General features: G+C 36.8%; 1 protein-coding gene across 2 annotated transcripts in view; it reads right to left on the bottom strand.

Moving 5' to 3' along the window:
- The window catches only part of PLCL2 (phospholipase C like 2), a 107,478-nt gene that overhangs the window by 12,432 nt on the left and 72,882 nt on the right, over positions 1–22,164 (bottom strand). For both annotated transcript variants that reach the window (XM_086742632.1, XR_015257904.1), the window contains exon 5: positions 14,003–14,078. In XM_086742632.1, coding sequence (XP_086598758.1) covers positions 14,003–14,078 — 76 coding nt within the window. Of the gene's footprint in view, positions 1–14,002; positions 14,079–22,164 lie in introns of those variants that run through there.

Raw genomic sequence — 22,164 nt, 5'->3', positions numbered from 1 at the left:
GTGACTCTCTTCCTTCTTTACACTCACGTTACGTTACGTTTCTGTTCTGCCATAGCCATTCCACTCCAGCTAAATATTCCTGGCAGTTAGCAGCAACATCTCAGTGCCCTTTTTCAGAAAATGAAACGATGTCAGATCATCCTACCAGGGCACACAGATGTAAACCCTCAGCAAACAAATGCCTTCAACAGCACTAATTGCCCTCCCATCCTCTTGTGGACTGGATAGGGCAACTCCTCATCATCATGCTCAACTAAAGCCATCCTACTGAAAATCTAAACATACAACCAGGGACAAGTAGATTTCAAGTAGACTTGAATTTCATTTCTGTTTCTATTACTAACTGGCCTGATAAACTGAAATAGATTATTTCACCTCTTAGTCTCAGTTTTTCCATCTGCTAAGTGGAATTAATGTTATTCCCTACTCAATGTATGGACAACTTAATTTTAGAGTATGAACGCAGCACAGCATTTAACTGTTGACTACGTCTCTCTCGGTATTCCCCTTCTATGTCCCTGTTTGGTTTTCTTGCATTTTGCCTTGGAACTGTTTAATGCATTAATAGTAGCAAAGTAATAACAAAAGTGTTAAATCCAAAACGAAACTGACTTCTTAGAAAATAACAGAAAAAAAAAAGAGGAAAGAGGTTTTAATTTACAGCTAAATTAATAAAATGAAAAATATGTCCACATAAACTCATGTAAAAGTGCCTTTAAGATACGCTTGCAAAAAAACTCTGAATATTAAATGTCTTTCTTAATCTATCTCCTTGCAAGGAAAACCTCAGCTCTCACTCTCCTTAAAATATAGTAAGCAAATTACTTTTATGAAGGTTAATTACTTCTAGCATTATTAGTCTACTAGTAATTTTTAACTGCCTGAGAGCTATTGGACAGTAACAGACATAACACTAACCTGATTTATCACTCTTAATATATTTCTGCATACACCATCTGCTTAACTGAAAAGGCACAAGTTACTCATGTTTTCCTTTTATACTGGCAGATGTTAAAAAGGATATTATCCACAAGTTTCTGACCGATCACAAAGATTATATCGGATGTGTATTCTTGTGTTCAGATGGAAATGCCTGGGTTTTAACTTGTACCCATTGCACAAATGTTTTTTACTATAATGAAATTGTTATTGATTGTTGTCTTGAGCCAGAAAAGGTCACTTCTAAAAGCTTCTTTCGACTGGAGATATTAACTGTAGTAAAAGTCTTATTTACATAGACACATTGAGGTTGGAAGGCACCTCTCGATATCATCTAGTCAAACTGCTTTGCTCAAAGCAGGGTCAGGTAAGCTGATTGCCCAGGACTTTGTCCAGTTGTGTGCGGAATATCAACAAGGATGGAGACTCCAACAACCTCTCTGGGCAACCTGTTCTAGTGACTGACCACCCAAGATCCCCACTGAGCCTTCTCTGCTCCAGGCTGGACAGTCCCAGCTCTCTCGGTCTCTCCTCATATAAAAGATGCTCCAGTCCAGTCACGAATCATCATTGTGGCCCTCGCTGGACCCTCACCAATATGCCTGTGTCTCTCTTGTACTGGGGGGTCCAGACTTGTATGCAGCACTGCAGATGTGACTTCACCAGTGCTGAGAAGAGAGGAAGGATCATCTCCCTCGATCTTCTGGCAATGCACTTCATTAGGTATGCTCAACTTGTTGTTCACCAGGACACTCAGGTTCTTCTCTCTGAACCTACTTTCCAACCAGTCAGCATCCGCCTGTACTGGTGCCTGCATGGGATCAGTCCTCTCCAGGTGCAGGCCTTGGCACTTCCCTTTGTTGAACCCTTTTCATGGGGTTCCTGTTGGCCCACTTACCCAGCTTGTCAAAGTCCCTCTGAGCAGCAGCCCAACTGTTCACTGCTTCCAACCTCCTCTAGCCTATTGTACCTTTCGTCAACTCGCTGAGAATGCGCTCTGCCTCATCATCCAGGAGACAAATGGAGATGTTTAAACAGTAGTAGGTAGGTCCAGTATCAAGCCCTGGGGCACACCATTAGTGACTGTCCTCCAGGTGGTCTTCACAACACTTTGAGCCTGGCTGGTCAGGTAATTTTCCCTCCCCACTTCTCTGGCCTCTACTTACTTCCTTAGTTTGTCTATGAGGATGTTACAAAAGAGTGTTGAAAGCCTCCATAAAGTCAAAATAAAAACCATCCACGGCTCTTCCTTTCTTCACCAAGCCAGTCACTTCCTTGTAGAAGGCTGTGAGGTTGGTTAAGCTTGGTTTCCCCTTTGTAAATCCACGCTGACTTTTCCCAATTACCTTCTTGTCCTTCATTTGTTTGGAAATGGTTTCCAAGAGGATTTACTCCACCACATTCCCTGGGATTGAAGCGAGGTCCTACTTTTTACCTTTCTTGAACTTGTTAAACTGTGCTAACTCTACTGCTTATGACAGCGTGATGAGGTTTCCAACGTCATTACTTGATTCTCTTCTTGAGTTTCTGCTTGTGGAATACCAGGGCACTTAGTTTGCACAAGCTGTATTAAGAAGTCTGGTCACTCCTCCTCCGCCATAACTAAGGGCTAGCTGACAGAAGACATACATTTTAATAAGTGCCTGCAAAATGAAACCATCTTTCATAATCCGATTCAAGTTTTCCATGTTAAAGGCCAGCTTTTCAGTTAAGTATTCACCCCAACTATTGAAAGCCACAAAAATACACTGTAATAGATGCAACGAAATGGCAATAGCATGATTTAACAGCAGGTTTTTTAACTGAACAAAATACTGCCTACAAATTTTCACAATCATAATCAGAGATTTCACAGCACATCCTTCTTCACTGCAGTACATTTATTTTTTCAAAGCATTCTCATACACAACCCTCCAGTATTTCCAAATAATTATTTTCCTCTTCAGTGCTGTATCACTTTCTGGTTCCCTAGTGAATGCTGATTAGTTTGGCTTGAATTTCATGATTGTCTCAGCTTTTCCCTCTTTCAGACCCTCCCTCTCAACCCCGGAATGCATTAGATGGCTTTAACATTATTTCTTAATCCCTCCTGGGAACACCTTAGCATTTAAGACGCGCTTCTGAAATTTTAAGTACAATTCTTTTCTCCCATTTTCAATAATTTCAAACAGCATGAGAAAAAAAGAAGTGCTATAAAGCTAATAAATGTAATAGGAACCCTATATCATGTAAAGAGACTAATAAAATTTGCTTCGTTAGTCTAGCAAAAAGAAAACTAAGAGAGGAGCAATGGCTCTCTAGGTACACATCAGTCAGGTAAGACCTTGAACATCAAAGAATCCCTTCAGCTAAAAGACAATATTAGGATGAACGTCCATCAGTAAAACTGGAATTTATGTAAAATTTATAACCATTGTAGATGTGGTTCTGTAAAAGCCTTGAAAAGGAGAAAATTACTCAAACAAAAAACTCATATTCATCTTAAAACAGAGCTCAACATAATCAATTTCAAAAAATTGTACCTGGGAGTAGACTTCAGGACCTTCCAGTCCTGTGTTTCCTCAACCAGCTGCATGATGAATTCTCTAAATAATATTACATGGCAGACCTGAAACCTGTATTAATTTATGCTCAGCATATTCAGATGGAATGTTTATGTCTATAAACTAAACAAGAACTGAAGTGACAGTATAGAAACTGAGGTGTCTTACTGCTATGACATACTTCAATGACAAAAATCTCTCCTAAATAAAACATACAAGGCAATACAACAGTCTTGATGTGCTTATAAGAACTCTGAGCAACCACTAATCAGAATAACTTCCAGATTAGAATCTTAGCTTAATTTTATATTCCTGGATTTTTAATCAACATTTTAATTATCACAAAAATGTTCAGAAGATCTAAAACCTTTCATAACTTACAAGCATGTGAGCTTATAACACGCACGTTACTGTTTTGCTGACGCTTGAAATACTGGAGCAAGGAAGATGGATTTTGTTGCTGCCCTGCATATTGGATATGCTGGCTTTGTACTGTCAACACTGTATCTTCACAAAAAAAGTTTTATTTGGGGATCTATTTCAGAAACAACATTGTAGATACTATTAAAACTGACTCATCTCTAACTGTATTTAGCTTGGTAAAAACAGCTTCTTAATTTCTTAAAAATGAAATAACCTCATATGAAATACACAATCTTTAATTACTAACTAGAAATGACACCTGTTGAAATCCAGTTAGCAATTTCTCCCACGACTGGGTTTTCACTATAATTCCAAGCTAGTATACTTAAGATATGATTAAAATGTGACATATAAGGCAGGATAAGTGATTCTGCTATTTTTAAACTAATTGAGGCATATATATTCCGTATATTACAAAAGTAGCTTTAAGTCACTAAGCTGCATGGGTCTATATTTTTGCTTTATTACTGTACAATACATATATCTTTGCTGGAAAACTCTGATGATAACTACATTTTTATTAAGATCAAGGTGTGAAAAAAGACTGAAACATGGGGAATTAGACTGCGTGTGCTTAAGGTAGGAGTTCAAATTGTTTGGAACTCTGCAATTTGCTTGCTTTTCTAAGAGTTACTATCACAAAGCCCTGGCATACAATCTCAGTTTATAGGAAAAAAAATTGACACCTTTTCTTTAACGGAGAGTTGACATACTCATTTTTCAAGGAATCCTCAGCAAAACAGCAAGCACAACATTTGCTATACTGTATTTCTGTATATTTCTGCCAAACTTCTACTTGACATACTGGTTTGTTTTCTTTGATGAAAGTTCTCTTGCCAAGAGGATGATTTACAACCTAGCTGAGACATAATTACACAGCAAGTGGGCTCCTCCTGGTATAGGTTTTTGCTCTCAACAAAGAACTTCATCAATCACATTTCAGAGTGGTAAAATTTGGGTAATAAATGTATATACTCAGTAGGCAAAATATGAAATGGGTAGCAAACAATATTTCTCCATACCTATATAGAAAACATTATAATAACACTGCAGGTAAAGCACTTAACTTCAGTCAAGCCAAATACATTTCATTCTTGGTAGAGCACTTTGATTTCAAGGTAAATGAAATACTATTCAAAAGAGTAACAAATAAGTAATAAAAGTTAAATAAACATTAAATATTTTTAAAATGCAAGGAAAGTACTATACAGTTCTTGATTAGGTGACCACATATTGCAGTTCTATTACTATGTACACTCATCTCGAATGCTTGCAAAGTTTCTGTGAATAATTTGCATAGGCAGATTTGTTCTTTACAAGAAAAAAAAGCCAAGAAAGTATTTTATATATTAAAATATTTCTTCCTACATTGTATAAGTTAAATGGTAGTAAAGGAAATTAAATAATTCTAGGAAGAATTTAATTTGTAAGTACTCATTTCCACACATACATATTTAATCTGCACATACAACTGCTACACTTGGTCATGTCTCTGAAAGATGGGGTTTTAATTTTTTACAGTATTAATTACATTTCTTAATATTTTTCTTTCAGATTACATTCCATAAACACACAGATAATTCAATCTAACAATTTCCTCTTAAAACGAAGTTTAGCAGAAAAGGGATTGGGAAAGGAGTCTGGCTACCAGATCATATCAACAATAAATCAAATAAATCCCACTAGAGAAGCAACAGAAATCTCTACACCTGTAAATTCTCACATTATTTGTTTATTGAACAGTTTTCACACAAAGATTTAAAATTAACTTTATTGAATTAATACTTAGAGCACCTCTGTATTATCCAAGTATCACTACTAACTGCAAAAACTTGAGTCTCAGTAGAAACAAGGACTAGATCCTCAAGAACTTCCAAGCACCTACTTCCCACTGAAGTCACCCAAAACATTTTACATGATAATTAGAGAATCAGAATTTCTTTGGAGATTCTGAGTGTGCTTCAGCATCAAGAAGTTCCAGGTCAGAATTATTTGTATTGAAAATATTTAGATTAATACTTGACAAAATAATGCATTAACTAAATTGGTTGTTCAGCATTTTTTAATTATTTCAACTTCTTTGGCAATGTGTGATATTTCCATAGTAAGTGGAAATGTTCCCCAGACACAGACAGCCATGTATTGCCTCTACTTAGATGACTAAAGTAACATTTTGGTGCCTGCTGCCTTTTTATTCTTTATAAGTAGCAAAGACAAATTCTATGCCTGAGATAACCTTCTTATCCCAACATCCCAAATGATAATGGCATCAGAGCCTCCCAAAAGCCATCTTCTCCGCAAGGACAAAATCAGTATTTAGTTTTCCAGTCCAGACTCATCCAGTTCCATATGCAATCACAATAATTCAGTTTTCAACATAAGACACCTTTTTTAATGCTGGGGAACCACTATGACATAAAATGGTCACCAACTTATTTATGAACCAATGTCAGAGAGATTCAAAGTAGTTGCAGCACCAAGCTTACGCTGTTAAGAAGTTACAAAGAGTCTACTTGTGACATCTGGCCTTGAGTTAATTAAAACTCAGTTACTTCCAGGAGTTAAGTGAGGAGCTCCACCTTCCTCATCACTTTCAAGAACACTGCAATGTAACATTAACCTTTTCGACACCAAGGTCAACAAAAAGAGTACCAAGCTACAAAACACATAAAACCCCCACACCAACACTTTTTCTGTACCTCCAGAACAACAGTCCTACAAAATACATAGAAAACCAGGCCTTTGCATATTAAAACACTTGCTCTGCAAAGACGACTCACGGTATTCCACCCACAACGTCTGGAAAACTTTCAAAACACAAGGATAGTCCTCCATGAAGACAGACTACATTTCTGAATGTGAGTGAAGTTAAGCCACTGCCACATAGGAGAATTAACTAATGCCGTCAATAAAGGGCAGAAACACAGAGTTACAAGGGAGGGGATTTTTTCCACAGACTGCTGTTTCCATCTTTTATTTATTAGCCTTGATCCTCAAGAAAGACCAGTGACTAAGGAAAAAAAAAATCCTAATTTTATTGAATGCTAGAAAGCAGACTTCATAAAGACAGTGATGTATGGCACATTATAATTTCTCCCAGTCTTCAGATGCTGCTGAGCCCACGTTGTTTCACTGGCAATAGTAATTACTATCTCTTTCGCTTCCATGGGAATGCAACTTCTCCTTTCTTCACTATCACCTCCTGCACCAGAGAAAACTGTACATCTTTTTCTTTCAAATTGCCTAGTTAACACAATTAATTTAAATCCAGAGCCATTTCTCTAATCTGTACTTAACCTGGGATTTGTTGTTATTGTTTAAAATATGCAGAATGTATGTCTGAAAACCTGTTTGACCTTTCACCACTGCAGCTAATAAAGCACATTACAAAATCTGTCTTTCAACTACACTGATTATAACACCTTGCTGCCTTTGCTTTTTCTTAACCCCCATCTATGGATAGGCTGGAACTGTTGGTTAGTCTCAGTCAGTGGCTGTTGTTATGCTGTCACATGTAGACACAAAAAGCCCATGGGGGAATAAAGGGACACCTCATCCTTTCCTACTAATTTGGATTACATTGTAGTTAGGATAATAGTGTAGCCTTTGAGCGGATCGTGTACAAAAAATGTCTGCTGCATTTGTGCACTCTAACACACTACTTTATATCTTAAGAGATACAATTAATCTTGTCTCTTTAATCACTTTTGAGAGTAGAAGGCACCTGCTAAAAACACGAACTACAAGCTAATACAGTAGATTAATTTTGTAAATATTTCTGTACTGGGAAAGGTTATTTAAAATCAAGAATTCTATTTTAGCCTCTGACAAAGTTAGTCTGATTTCCAGCACATAAACAAATTTTCCAACCATTTTTCTCACTGAGGTTGCTGACAGTTGAATGAGTAGCTCTAGCTAGTCATTATTAATATGACCTGATCTTTTACTGGGCTAAAATTGCAGTAGGGGAAAAAAGATTTCATGTGAAGGGGCAAACTCAGGAAAACAATACAAAAGTCTGTGTTAGTTTAAGTGTTTGCCCTGGGAGCAGAAAGAGAGATCATCAAGAACATCTGGAAGTATGGGAGATGTATCCTAGGAACCATCGCCCCCTGTGCAGCATATATCAGATTCCCCAAAAAATCAACACTACCCAAGATATTACGGTGACCTATGTACGAGGAGTAATATATGAAAAACACAGTGTATGACTGGTGACTAACACTGGAGAGAGAGACTTGAGCATAAAGAAAAAAGACTGATCATCTATTTACCAATGCTACCTAAGTCATAGAATCATAGAATGGTTAGGGTTGGAAGGGACCTTCAAAGGTCATCTAGTCCAACCCCCCTGCAAGGAGCAGGGACATCCCTGACTAGGTCAGGTTGCTCAGAGCCTCATCCAGCCTGGCCTTGAACGCTTCCAGAGATGGGGCCTCCACCACCTTTCTGGGCAACCTGTTCCAGTGTTCTATAACCCGCATCGTAAAAAATTTTTTCCTAATTTCTAATCTAAATCTACCCCCCTCTATTTTAAAACCATTACCTCTCGTCCTATCGCAACAGGCCCTACTAAACAGCCTATCCCCATCTTTCTTGTAGGCCCCCTTGAGTCGAACTAAGTGCAATTCTTCACTCCCCGCCCCTCCACAATAGAATGTGGCTTTGAGACTATTCAAGGCACAAGAGAGGAACAGGATTACAGAGACACAGAGAGTACATGCAACGACAGTATAACCTGAGATGCTGTGGAGCTGCACCTAGAGATGCTTAGTGGAGTTGCTTGAGGAAGAAGGACAAACAGGAAGAAAAAAATGTTGAAGGAAATGGAGCAGATAGAGTAAAAGAGGAAACTAAAAAAACAGGTGCAAATGATGGACTGAATACAGAAAGTAGAGACACACAATGAAAATAATTGGCCTTTACTGACACGTTTCCTTAACTATTAGAGACAGTCTATTGTGCTAACAGACCTTCAAAACGATGTTGTGACAAGTGTGGAGAACGGAGTTAAAACCATTTGATAGCTGGCTTAGAAAAAATGTGAATAAGGAGAAAACAGGGAAAAGCAGGTATGTCAGAAGAATGAAGACTGGCTGACAAGGGCCTCAAAGTGCTGTTTTAGTCATAACAGGTGGTGATGTTGGAGTTTATGCGATGGTGGTAAATACTGTAGATTGTTCACTTTTAATAGTGAATCGCATGAAAAAATACAGTAAAGGACCCAATTCTAAGATTTAACTTGAAGATCTGCATATCCTGCTGATGCCATCAAACATACTAAATATTGCTCAGCTATGAAGTCCAAAGGTAATGGATAAAGCAGCATTTCTTCACTCCCTACGAATGAAGCCATAGCTTAAATGCGGTGCCTTCCAACAAAAAAAATGCAGAGAGGCAGTACTTCAGAAGATGCTTATTAACAAGTTCTGCTGGACTTGGGTAAACTCCACAGTACCTCAACCATGAGCACTGTAAATTCTCTCTCAAGTCAAGGAAAACTACAAAAATGTTGCGAACAACTGACCTACTAATTTCCTGTCACCATTTAAATAAAAACTCAATTGTATGCCTATGTAGCCAGTCAAAAGTGCTCCTCAAGATTTAACTATATCAATTTATTTTCCTCTATTAATGGATTATCTAATCTGTACATAACATATAACATAGGATATTACTTTTACTGCATCTTACATGCTTTGTTTTGGTGGACTGTAAGTCTAAAACCAATTTAGAATACAAATAACAGGAACAAATAGTAAAAGTAACAGCTTAGTATCATTTTGCTGAAAAGCTTATGCAGTAACAATGAGGACCTAAGAATTACAGCTATTTGAACAAGATTTATTTTATTACTTTAATTTTCAACTACAAGAAGTATTTGCAGTACCTGTATAACCATCATCCTAATCTTTTTTTGCATGTACCTCAGACATAACTTCTTCCCAATGGATATTGTTGTGCACTGTGTTTATCTCTGAGAGCATCCAGAATGACTGGATATTCCCTTTCTTGAAACTGAATCCTGCTTCTGACACTGCTGAATGACTCCTTTGGAGTACAAGTTAGAAAATGTACTAATTTTATTTCTTTTACTACTTGCATTATTTAATAAACTAACTCCCTGCTGTTTTAGTCATGGTACAGATGGAAAAAAATAAAAGTCTGTGCTCCAACAACTTAGAATTGAAGTATGAGGAAAAAAGAGAACAGATGGATAAAGGAAGAGTGAGGAGTACAAGGAAGCAATGAAAACTATTTTGGCTGAGGTGGTAGGAGGGCATGTGTCAATCTAGCTATATTTGTCGGGTAATTTTAAAAATCAGTTCAAAGGAAGCAGCCGGGTGGATGTTTAGAGCCTGTAGGACACCATGGTTGAATGTATGACGATGGCTGTGGAAACTCGTGCTACCAAATGAGCAAACACAGGAAAAGTGAAAGCAGCTCAGTCCTGATGTACAATGACGAAAAAGTAGAGAAATTAATGTAGAGACAGACATCATCAAAATGACAGCCAGGAAAATGACATACATAAAACTGTAACAGTCAAACTCAGAGAACATGACAGTATAGCTGAGATCCCAGAAGACAAGAACCTGAACAAGGGTTCTGGCTGCATAGAGGACTAGGGAAGGTTATACCTATACAACCATATATATAAAAAGCAATCTGAATTATCAGCCCACAGTGCTGGAATGCATATTTATGCATGTTATTAGCAGTAAATTGACACCGTTAGAACTGTATACAATACCATCATTTCCTGAATTAAAACAGAAAACTTGGAGATAATTTCTTGTAGGTATTGTCAAGGCTACTTTTTCGCCTACACACATTAATTTACTCTTACTGATGTTACATTTCACAGATTGTTTTGTAATTCTCAGTGTCACAAGATCCTCCTGCACTGTTTCACAGTCATATCTACATCTGATTACATTCAGTAATTCTTTGTCACCAGCAAACTGTGTTTGCTTATTATTTGTCCCTCCCTCATTTAATGAATACTTGGAATATCACATGTCCTTTTAGGCTCCCACTGCTGAACACCAAAAGAAATTCCTAAGATGTTGTTCTCTCTTTTAACTACTGATGAGCTCAGGTAGTATTTAAATGATAAAGCAAAAGAATGCAATGGAAGATTCAAAAAAAAGAAGTATAAGAATTATGTGAGTTGGGTACAATGGAAGCTAGGAATGGGGTAAGGTGACCTCAACCTTCAAGTTCTGTACTCTAGAGAAGATACAGGAGCACTTTAGGTCTTTAACAGATTAAGGGGATGAACTGGATTACAGTTAAATTCCCTTTAGCACCTACATTCTATTTTATTGCAGCATCTTTAGCTGGCTTAATAGCAACAAAATAAATGGCACTGCAATCATTTTGAAGCTATGTAGATTTTTTTCTTAGTTCTGTTGAAGAGTAAGAAGTACAGTAGGAACCAAAGCAATATTATATTCCCATATCTTTTCATTAGTTAATGTATCTAAAATGCTTTCAATAACTATTTAATTAAGAACAGAATGTGTTGAATTGAAATTAATATGCTGATATAAAGAAAATCGAGAAGTTTTTTCATATGGTTTAAAGAATCAAAATGAGGAGAGAAGTTTACATTTAAATATTCTTAGAGAGTATTAAGAGCAAAGAACCTGAATTTCAAACAGAGTCATCTCAAGAATCAAATCTTTGCTTATTCAACAGGCCATCAACTTAAGTAAGAAATAATTATGCATTTATTTTAAAATTAGTTCTGAATTTTAAGAGGACAAAAGTATTATTATTAAGCTTAAGTTAGAAAACGGTTTAATAGACTGAGTCCACTTTGCCTCTTTAACAGATTTCTCTTACAAGCCTGTTTATGACAATAAAAGTTTATTGCTTATTGGCAGCTTGTGTACTTCTTATTTTAGCAGCTTTTTCACTCTTTGAGCCACAGAACAAAAAAGCCCAGACAAAGACATAATTTTGCTTTTTCCTTATCAAGAGACTACATAGAAAAATGTATGATCTCTTACTCAGAATTAAGTAGAGTAGCATCTACTGAGATAATGAGATCAATTAGTCATAAGAAAATATTAAAAAACCACTGATATTAAAAGCTAGTTCAATTCAGCTCATTCATCTTAAAAAGTACCTTGACCCTGCAGGGCTAAAGCTGCCCTAAATAGCAGGATCTATTACATAATCCATACTTAGACTTATGTCACGATGCTGGAGGTTTCTCATTTAAATGAGATTAAAATCTCTCCGCTATTTAGCCCGGGCTTTAAGTCTTTAGCATTCTTAAACAAAGGATTCTTGCACCTAGCCACAATTAATGTAAAATAAGACTGTAAGACTCAAGAAAACCACACATATGCAAGTTTACTGGAATCCACATGAGCTACTAGAAAGCAATCTCTTCTGAAGGGCAACAATTCTAAAATAAGAGTAAAACAGGCAATTAGCTTTTGCCTTACCTCTAACCAAGGATCTGACCTGCTTGAGACACTGATGAAACTAGAAAAATATACACACTATCACGACAAAAATGGGAGATTATTCAAGAAGTAAGCATACAAGTCTGCAAGACAATGTCCTTATGGCAGCATGACATATTTTGAGCTTGGTATTTTAGACAAATGTCTGCATTTACAAACAAGATACATGAAATGGTATTTTGTCACTTATGGTATTTATGATTATTTGTGTTTGACATCTTGAAGGAAATACAACAAATTCAAATTTTCAAGTATTTTAACAGTTCTACGGTTTTACTGAAGTTCACAGAGTCTGAGGAATATGTGCTGTGAATAAAGGGGAGATCTAGAAATTCAGAGTGGGCAAGCCTTTCTGCTGCTGATCTGAGCTGGAAGACACGGCTAACAGAGAAGAGTTTGTAAAGAAAGGGTGACAGTGGATGAGAATTTTTTTTCTTTTCAGGAAAACAGAATGAGGAAGAGAGATTGAAATTTAGAGGAGAGCAGAAAAGCAGATCAAAGAATGGAAGAAAATCATGGAAGATGATAGAAGCTACAGGATGCTGAATGTCAGATAGATAAAAATATAATTGTATATAAAAAGCTTTTGTCCAGATTGAGTCACACAAGACATGGCTGTAGACACCTTAACTGACTCTCTGTCAGACTTCCTGTTTCTGATACAAAATGTGATGCACCATTACTCTGAGTGAATTTATAACATTGTTTAAAAAATACTTAAGAAAGATCAAAAGCAAACAAGCATCATCAAACAGCAAGGTCAGAGATGTTACTCAAAATAAGAGGAAAACCTTCACAATGCAAAGTCATGTTCAAATGAGAAAACCACTACAATGTATCAGGTGAAAAAGAGGGAATTTGTGAAGAGATTAAAAACTCATTACACAATCTCTTTCAAATATATATCAGAAATAGGAAAACTTCCAGAGAATCTGTAGGACCAACAGGTCATAACAAAGTTTAAAAAAAACAGACTTTCTGCATCCTTATGGTTTGAAAAGCTTGCCAGAGAAGCTACACATCACTGTCTGCAAAACCAGTTTCACTCTGAATAGATAAAATAGTAACAAATCAGCAGAACCAGAGGGTATCCACCCAATAGATCTAGAGAAACTCAGAGATGAAATATCTGAACTGTTGTCATGTAATTATCAGAAGGCAAGGCACTTCACCAAGGCGCTTCAAGACACCAAGTTACTATGACAAAAGAGAGTAAGTTCTTACATAGCAAAAAAGGAGACAGGAGCAAATGGTTAAAAGAATTCACTGTAAAGGAAGATCATTCTCTTTTTTTTTCCTGTAATGCATTTGTGGAAACGACTATATTGACCAGCTACTGTCCCTATATTAAATGCTCATAATTTTCAATCTTCAATTCTATGGCTCTTTGATTTCTATGATTTGAAATGTCCTTTTCACTGTTATTGTAAGTGCCTAAATTGAAATAATCTCTTTTTCACGGTTTTGGGGGGTTTAGTTTTGAGGCGGTTTTTTTTGTTTGGTTGGTTGGGTTTTTTCTACAGTTGAATAAATAAACTTGATTAAATGTTTTGGGAAATAAAGAAAAATACAGTAAGTTCTTTATAATAATTTTAAAAACCAGCTTGTACTTACCTGCTTTCTGACACTGTACTATCTTCTCATATAAGCTATCTGTATTTTCAACTAGAGTCCTGATGGTCTGAATCATCTGTAGAGAAAATAAATTCAAATATATAGAAATATCAGGAAAATTCAATTTTTACTGGAATTTTTTACTCTGTAAAAGATGCTTAAATTTGAACTCAAATCAATAATCTAGTATTGTTGTTAACATAATGAATACACTTATTTTCCTGGTCATGACCAGGCAGAGAAGTGATCTAAATGTGGTATAAAAAAATATAAATATATAAATATATTTAAAAATGATGGTTTTGGGCTGAGATCTGTGAACACTGAGGTAAAATATCTACTTCATAATTCATTGCCTACCAAAGCAAGAGGATATTACACAACTATTTACCAGGTAATTCACTTTTGGAAGCTTGGGTGAGATAACCTGGATACAGGTTTCCTCTTCCTCACTTACTCCAACATTCAAGATGATGACCACTCACCACCCAGTGCTTCCTTTTTCCTAGGGATCATCCCAATGCTTTTCCAGATTTGTTCCTTTACATTTTCCCTTTCTGTGGTTTGACCTGTACATATGTATGAGACAACATTCTATGGAGGAAAACAAATCACTCAGGGCTGGTACCAGAGGATGAGGAAAAATAAATTATCCCTTTACCTGATCTTTCTAAATAAAAAGCCTTTCATGGAAGGTCAGCTGAAAGCACAACAATTAAGATGGAACTGTGCAGACTTTTCAGCCTAGGGTACGTACTGAGAAGTAACAACTTTGCTTCACACTCTACCCACTGACATCTCTGGTATCCGCTCAGGAAGACATATTTCTCATCACTAAAACAATGACTAAAGTTTGACATGTTACTTATGTGGGTGTTCATGTCAAACTTCCTTTTCTTTTGGAGACTGCAATCGCTGTTGCAAGCAGGAATGTTCCATGTTACAGAAGAAGAATCCCCAAACCTCTCTAAGATTTTTCCTCAGAGAAATGCTACTTTAAGATGCATGACTATGGTAGTCCTTTTTCACACATATTAGAAGAAGCCTTCTCCAGTGAGTGACATCGAGGTTGTTTTTCTGAATATTGCTCTGAGGCATAAATCAATTTGGAGAAGCAGGCAAGTAAGCCTCAGATTTTCGATGACAGCAAGCATGCAAGCAAGTGAGGAGGAAGAACACCTGTAGATGTAAACTACTCTACAGATTTCTATTATTTTCAGCTACACAAAAATTTGGTTTAAGTAAATTACAAAGCATTTAAAAACAATTCTAGTTCTGTTTCTATTATTACAATTTAAAATGAAAGAAAACTATGCAAACCTCAAAAATTTTTAGTTTATGCTACATAAAAACAACATGTGAACAAGCAACTCTAGAGTTATGTGGAGGTCATCACACTGGATAATTTAATTTAATCTTCACATCTTGATTAATCTGTATTTGATTGCCAAGTATCTATTTATCCTGATTTATATTATGTCAGTTTAAAAAAAAATAAATGCCAATTATAAGAAATGAGGAAAAAATAATAACTTGATCAGGCTGCTACGCTGCAAGTGAAATACTTTAGCTTACCCATTTTTAACTGGATTGTTCTCTGAATATAAAGATCAATGTTCACTCAAGCAAAAACTGCCTATAAATAGAATTATGTCGATTACTAATTAGGTGTAATAAATTGAAGACAACTATTTTTAAGAGAAGCATACTTAAATAATAGAATACTGTATTTCACCCAGGTAGGCTTCTATACGGAGCACTGCAAACTGACTATTCCCGATTTGTCATGGAGAAAGCTGTATTTCACTATGTTTCATTACTATTTGGTCTTTAAAACAGTATTCAGAAATTGCAATGAAGCCACTATAAATTTGCTTGAAAGGCAAGGATTTTACCTGTTTCAATATGTATGTCAAGTAACAGATTTGCTTTTGTAATGCACTTAAATGAAGAGAACCAAAACACTGTTGACTTCAATGGCAAATATACTTCCAATAACTGACATCATTTTGCTAAACAGCTGAAAGGATACTGTGAAGCATCCTCCACTGAGCAGCTGATGCATTGAAAATCACCTTGAAAAATCAAGTGCTGAGCATGTATGGCTCTTCTTTTGTCAGGATGCTAATACACAATAACAAGGACTACAGCGGGATTCTCTGTTAATAAGAATTCTTTCACCTGAGAACCATTTTGACTGAAATTCATAAAAGAGAGAGAAATTGTGCTGCCTATTCGAGGTATCTGCTCTAGAGGAACTGTTAGAAATACTGCAACTGCCCTATGTTAATCTATTCTGTGTTCCTGACCCCTTGTGTATAATAATATAATTTCTAAGTCATCTCAGTTAGGTTCTATTCCAGAGACAGGAACACCTCTATCTGCTCTGTTTCCCTCATACAATACACTCTACACGCACACCAGATAATTTAGAAATAATGGAGAAGTCTCAGCAGATTAGAAAACTTATTTTGAGACACTGCACTGATTTTCAGAAATGAGAGAATTCAAAGATGAATAAAAATGCTTAGATCACCACTACTTTGTTTACTTTCTGTATTGACAAATCAAGAAAGCTGTCCTAGTTCTGCAGATGAAAGGAAATGAAACAAATCACTGTACTAGTGTTCTTTCATCATGGCAAGGCTAACATTGAGGAAAAAATTATAATAATGTGTAGATTTAATATTTCACAGTTTTGGTATGGAAAGTTGCTTTGCCTAAATACTCTCAGATCAAAAGCAACACTCTCTTTGCAACTTCTGAAGAAAAATATCAGTGTCCTTCAATATGACAGAAATTCATATAATATCAATTTTTACATTACCAAGGCCAGAAAGAGTCACTGTTTTTATCTTTGGTCTCTAAAATACATAGAAAGATGCATTTAAGATTAATAGCACTACTAAGCAAAATTGTCTGAGCTAGCAATAATTCAGGAGTTGATTGGCACTAACATTCAATTAATGTTAAGATACACCCCAACTTTGTTGACGTCAATGAAATTACAGGTTGTTTTTGTAAAGCCAGTTCACAAAGGAAAGAACTGAGCAGTACGCAAGTCTATGACACAGACTTGTTGGAGCGAGTCCAGAGGAGAGCCACGAAGATGATCAGTGGGCTGGAGCACCTTTCCTATACGGACAGGCTGAGAGAGTTGGGGCTGTTCAGCCTGGAGAAGAGGAGGCTCCAGGGAGACCTTATAGCAGCCTTCCACTACCTAAAGGGGGCTTATAGGGAATACGAGGAGAAATGACAGTGGGATTGGACTAGGTGACCTTTAAAGGTCCCTTCCAATTCAAACTATTCTACGATTCTGAACTCTTCACTAGGGCCTGTTGTGACAGGACAAGGGGCAATGGTTTTAAAATAGAGGGAGGTAGATTCAGACTAAATATATGGAAAAAATTTTTTACTATTGAGAGTCGTGGAACACTGGCACAGGTTGCCCAGAGAGGTGGTGGATGCCCCATCCCTGGAAACATTCAAGGTCAGGCTGGACGGGGCTCTGAGCAACCTGATCTGGTTGGAGACATCCCTGCTCCTTGCAGAGGGGTTGGACTAGATGAGCTTTAAAGGTCCTTTCCAACCCAAACTATTCTGGGATTCTATTCTGTGTGCATGAGTAGGTGCCACCTTTTAGTTGTGTTTGATTAATAAATGCATAGCATTAATTCATTACAATTTTATTCTTATATAGCTCTTCACCATGCCGTCATCTTTTAGTATTTATTCAGCTATTGGTTAAATGATTACAGAGTGTTTGAAGATATACATTCTTTCTGGCATTCAAGTCAAAATTATTAACATCACTAAAATATTCATGTAGACATTAACAGAGACTGAAAGACTTTTGGTAGACACAGCACATGGAACAATTGAGTATAAATGGTTGTATTTAACAGAAAAATCAGCCTGATCCAAATGATAATTGTGTGCTTGGTATAAAAGTGAAGTAGAAAATTATGAGTAAGAAGGAGCTTCAGTGTGAAAGAAGTATGTCTGTAGCAGCATGGGAAATTAAATTCTCAAGGCAAATCAGTTGTGATAATTGAGGAGAAAGACCAACTAGAATCTTAATATATATTTGACTAGTCTATACTGAGTAAGCCGATCAATAAGCAGGTACTTGCTAACTACAGACAACTTTAAGAATATTATCAGTGACAAAACTGGAAAAAGAAATGCAAACTAACTTAAAACAGGGAACAACCCGTTACTAGCTCATCATTAAAAATGTATTGCAAATTACCCATGCCTATTGTAAGAAAAGAATAGCTATATATAAAGTTTAGTAGCTATACTTTCTAGCAAGTCTTTTACAATATTAATTCCCATCTCTAACCTATGTTGCTTTTTTCTCAAAGTCAAGATTCAAAATATCCAACAAATATATTTTAAATACAGAATCTGTAACTCTTGCTGGAATTGCTTCAATTCTCCCTTCAATTCCCACCTCCTCACCTCAATCCCAGTATGACCAAAGAACTGCTCTGATACTTACTAAATACTGGACTATCTCCCTTTTTTTTTGTCAGCGGAAAATGGGAAATGCAGAATGCAGAATGCTTTATGAGCCTTGAAGTCATCACTTTTTTTGCAGAGGTCAGGCTGACAGTTTGATCTATTCACCAAATTCTCTTTGTTAAATCATGCAACCATTTTACTTAGTTATCAGAAAAACTGTCAGTAATTCTAACAAAAGGATAAATGTCAAGAAAGAGGCAAAAAATATTTCAATTATTCTTAAGGGGTTTTAGAAATAAACACTAAATGATTAGTCCAGAGTTCTCAGTGAGGATTAGAGACCTGTAATATTGTACATTGTCCCCACCTTAAAAAGCATGATTGTGATGGTTAGAAATCAAACAATTCTTGTTTCAAACTGAGGGACCTATTGCTAATATTGGTACCATTTACCACTTATGTGACTGTGTCTTTACGAACCCAATGAAAAAGTAATATACTTTAAAAATTTATCTGTCTTCTTCCTCAGCAAAACAGATCTTACTAAGAGAGACAGTTACAGAAAAGTAAAAAAAAAAAAGAATATAATGGTCTAGACTACCCTTTAGGCATACTTTTTATGCTGCAGAGCTTTGTTAAGTCTGTTCTGTTGTTGTTTTACGAAAAAGGTAAGTGCTATGAACTAACACTGTGTATGTCTATGCCTGGATGTAAGTGCTCACAGGTACGTACACATGCATGTATTTGAGATCATTCATTCAATTTCAGCTGAATTTGAACAACTGAAGATCTAATTCTACTAGGCTCACGAAGACAGAACATCCTGTTTATGTTCCCAGCTTAGCGAAAAGATGTACATTAAACTCAAACCTAAATATTTTAAACATCAAATTTAACAAATGTAGGCCTTGAGAAAGAAATCTTTAAAACACCTCAGGATTTATTAATTCCTCTGCATGTCGAACTGGTTGGTAGCACACGCTGCATTTTAAACTGGAAAAACCAGCCGATGATAAACCATGTCTGGCTGTTGAAACTCAGTGAGAGAAAATACCTTCACTGGCAGAGCTGCAACACCAAGGATGAACTTTATTTTTAGCAAGTAAAGCACACTACACACTTACATTTTGAAATCTGTGAATATGTGTTGCCAATACTGTTAGACCTACATTCCAACAGTAAAACTGAAACTGTACTTACATTAGGTATAAACCAAATCCTTACTAAAATGGTGCTCTCCACAAAACGTTGCTTGCATTTTCCTGTTGTCTCAACTACCAGCATATTAGATATACTTCTGAAAACACAAACTACACCATTTCTGAAAACAGTTTAGTACTTAGTGGCCAAACCAGTGCTCTTAACGGTAGTAATATACATGTAATTTGCATTTTCCAGACATTTTGTTAAGTCCAGAACAGTACGAATAGCACTTCATAAAAAAGGAAACCAAACCCAGGGCATCCCAAGCTACAATACATAAACTGCTAATAGTATCTGCACCATTTCAAAAGATGTATGCGATCCAGAGAAGGACAGAAGTTGCTACCATTGCCCCAAGTAATAATGGCAAGAAAAGGAACTCTGATGGGGACAGCATATAAATATTTTTACTTTCAAAAACCGCTATATGTACCAGGAACTCAAACAAAATACGTTAGTTCTAGTTAAGCATATGTATAAACTGTATTCAAGCAGTCCAGTATTCAATATCAATGCACCAGCAGGCATTTTTGTTGCGGCACTGGAACAAGGAGAAGAATTGTTCTTAGTCCTTTCAGTGACAACTGCCATGGTCAACTGCTCTGAAGTTGCACAGAGTTGTTTTTAACTATATACACTGCCTTTGATTTTCTGCTGGAGAAGAATAGTGTTATAGCAATAAGGAAAAAAATTACTCAAAAATCAGATTGTAAGCTTGTATTAAACATCAGAACTCAAATGAATTGTCCTAACGGTGTGGACATCACACTGAAAGCATTCTGAAATGTCCAACTTTTAACCAGCAGCATCATAAACAATAGAAGTGGACTTCTCATAAGCAGGCAACTCATGTTCACATTACAAGCTCAGTTCAGAACTCAATAAGCAGTGATAAAAACCTTACACCTGCCAGCCTTGAGACTGCTAGCACCACTAGATCAGCGCTGCTCAGTTTTCATGAGTAAAGGGTCCTCAAATTCAAACAGGAGTGATATACAGCAAAGAAATAGGTTGAAGTGATTGCAAAGCAGCATCTTAACAGAAGAGATAACATACTTTTCTCTGTCCCAAGTTCAGGTTAGTCTTCTGGAAGACCTCTTAGCACAGCTTTAAAATATCTGAAGAATACCTTGCTAAGTTGTATGGAAAAGATAACAGAAAAAAAAGATAGCTGAACAGTTTTCAGAGACTACAACTTTCTGAAAACTACTACTGACAAGTGATGAGACAGGAAAAAATCTGCAAAGTCCTCAGAAGAACAGATTTTTATTATTCTTCTTCTAAAGGTTTTCTTAAAATCTCAAAGAAATTTTAGAAATTAATTCAGAAAGAGCACTGTCAGTCCATGAGTTGAGTAATTCATGTTATGTGACGTAGGTATTACTTGACACTGAGTCTTATTTAGCAACAAATTATTCAAACACAGAGACACACGTGTGGGATGTACCCTTGAGTCCTGAGGTGGTTGACTGGTGTCATTGCAAGGCAACTCTTGGTTATCTGCAAAAAGGTCATGGCCATCAGAACATACTCCTGATGAGTAGAAGAAAGCAAATTTCACTCCTATCTACAAGAAGAGTAAGAAGAAGGAACAAGAAACTACAGTCCAAACAGCCTCGCTTCAAATCCTGAGAAAGTGATGGCATAACTCCTCTTGGAAACCATTTCCAAACAAATGAAGGACAAGAAGGTAATTGGGAAAAGTCAGCATGGATTTACAAAGGGGAAACCAAGCTTAACCAACCTCACAGCCTTCTACAATGAGATGACTGGCTTAGTGCAGAAGGGAAGAGCCATGGATGGTTTTTATTTTGACTTTATGGAGGCTTTCAACACTCTCTTGTAACACCCTCATAGACAAACTAAGGAAGTAAGAAAGTAGAGGCCAGAGAAGTGGGGAGGGATGCGGACTGAAAACTAGCTGACGAGACAGGCTCAAAGCATTGTGAACAGTCACTGGAGGACAGTCACTAGTGGTGTGCCCCAGGGCTTGATACTGGACCTACCTACTACTGTTTAAACATCTCCATTTGTCTCCTGGATGATGAGGCAGAGCGCATTCTCAGCGAGTTGACGAAAGGTACAATACATGGAGGAGGTTGGAAGCAGTGAACAGTTGGGCTGCTGCTCAGAGGGACTTTGACAAGCTGGGTAAGTGGGCCAACAGGAACCCCATGAAAAGGGTTCAACAAAGGGAAGTGCCAAGGCCTGCACCTGGAGAGGACTGATCCCATGCAGGCACCAGTACAGGCGGATGCTGACTGGTTGGAAAGTAGGTTCAGAGAGAAGAACCTGAGTGTCCTGGTGAACAACAAGTTGAGCATACCTAATGAAGTGCATTGCCAGAAGATTGAGGGAGTTGGTTCTTTCCTTCTACTCAACACTGGTGAGGCCACATCTGGAGTGTTCAGTCCAGTTTGGGGCTTTCCACTACAAGAAAGATACGGACTTACAGTCCAGGGTAGGGCCACAAAGACAGTTAAGGGATCAGA

The sequence above is a fragment of the Chlamydotis macqueenii genome, chromosome 2 (assembly GCF_036417535.1).
Source record: "Chlamydotis macqueenii isolate bChlMac1 chromosome 2, bChlMac1.mat, whole genome shotgun sequence".
Lineage (NCBI taxonomy): Eukaryota > Metazoa > Chordata > Aves > Otidiformes > Otididae > Chlamydotis > Chlamydotis macqueenii.
This window is presented reverse-complemented; position numbering and strand designations above follow the sequence as displayed.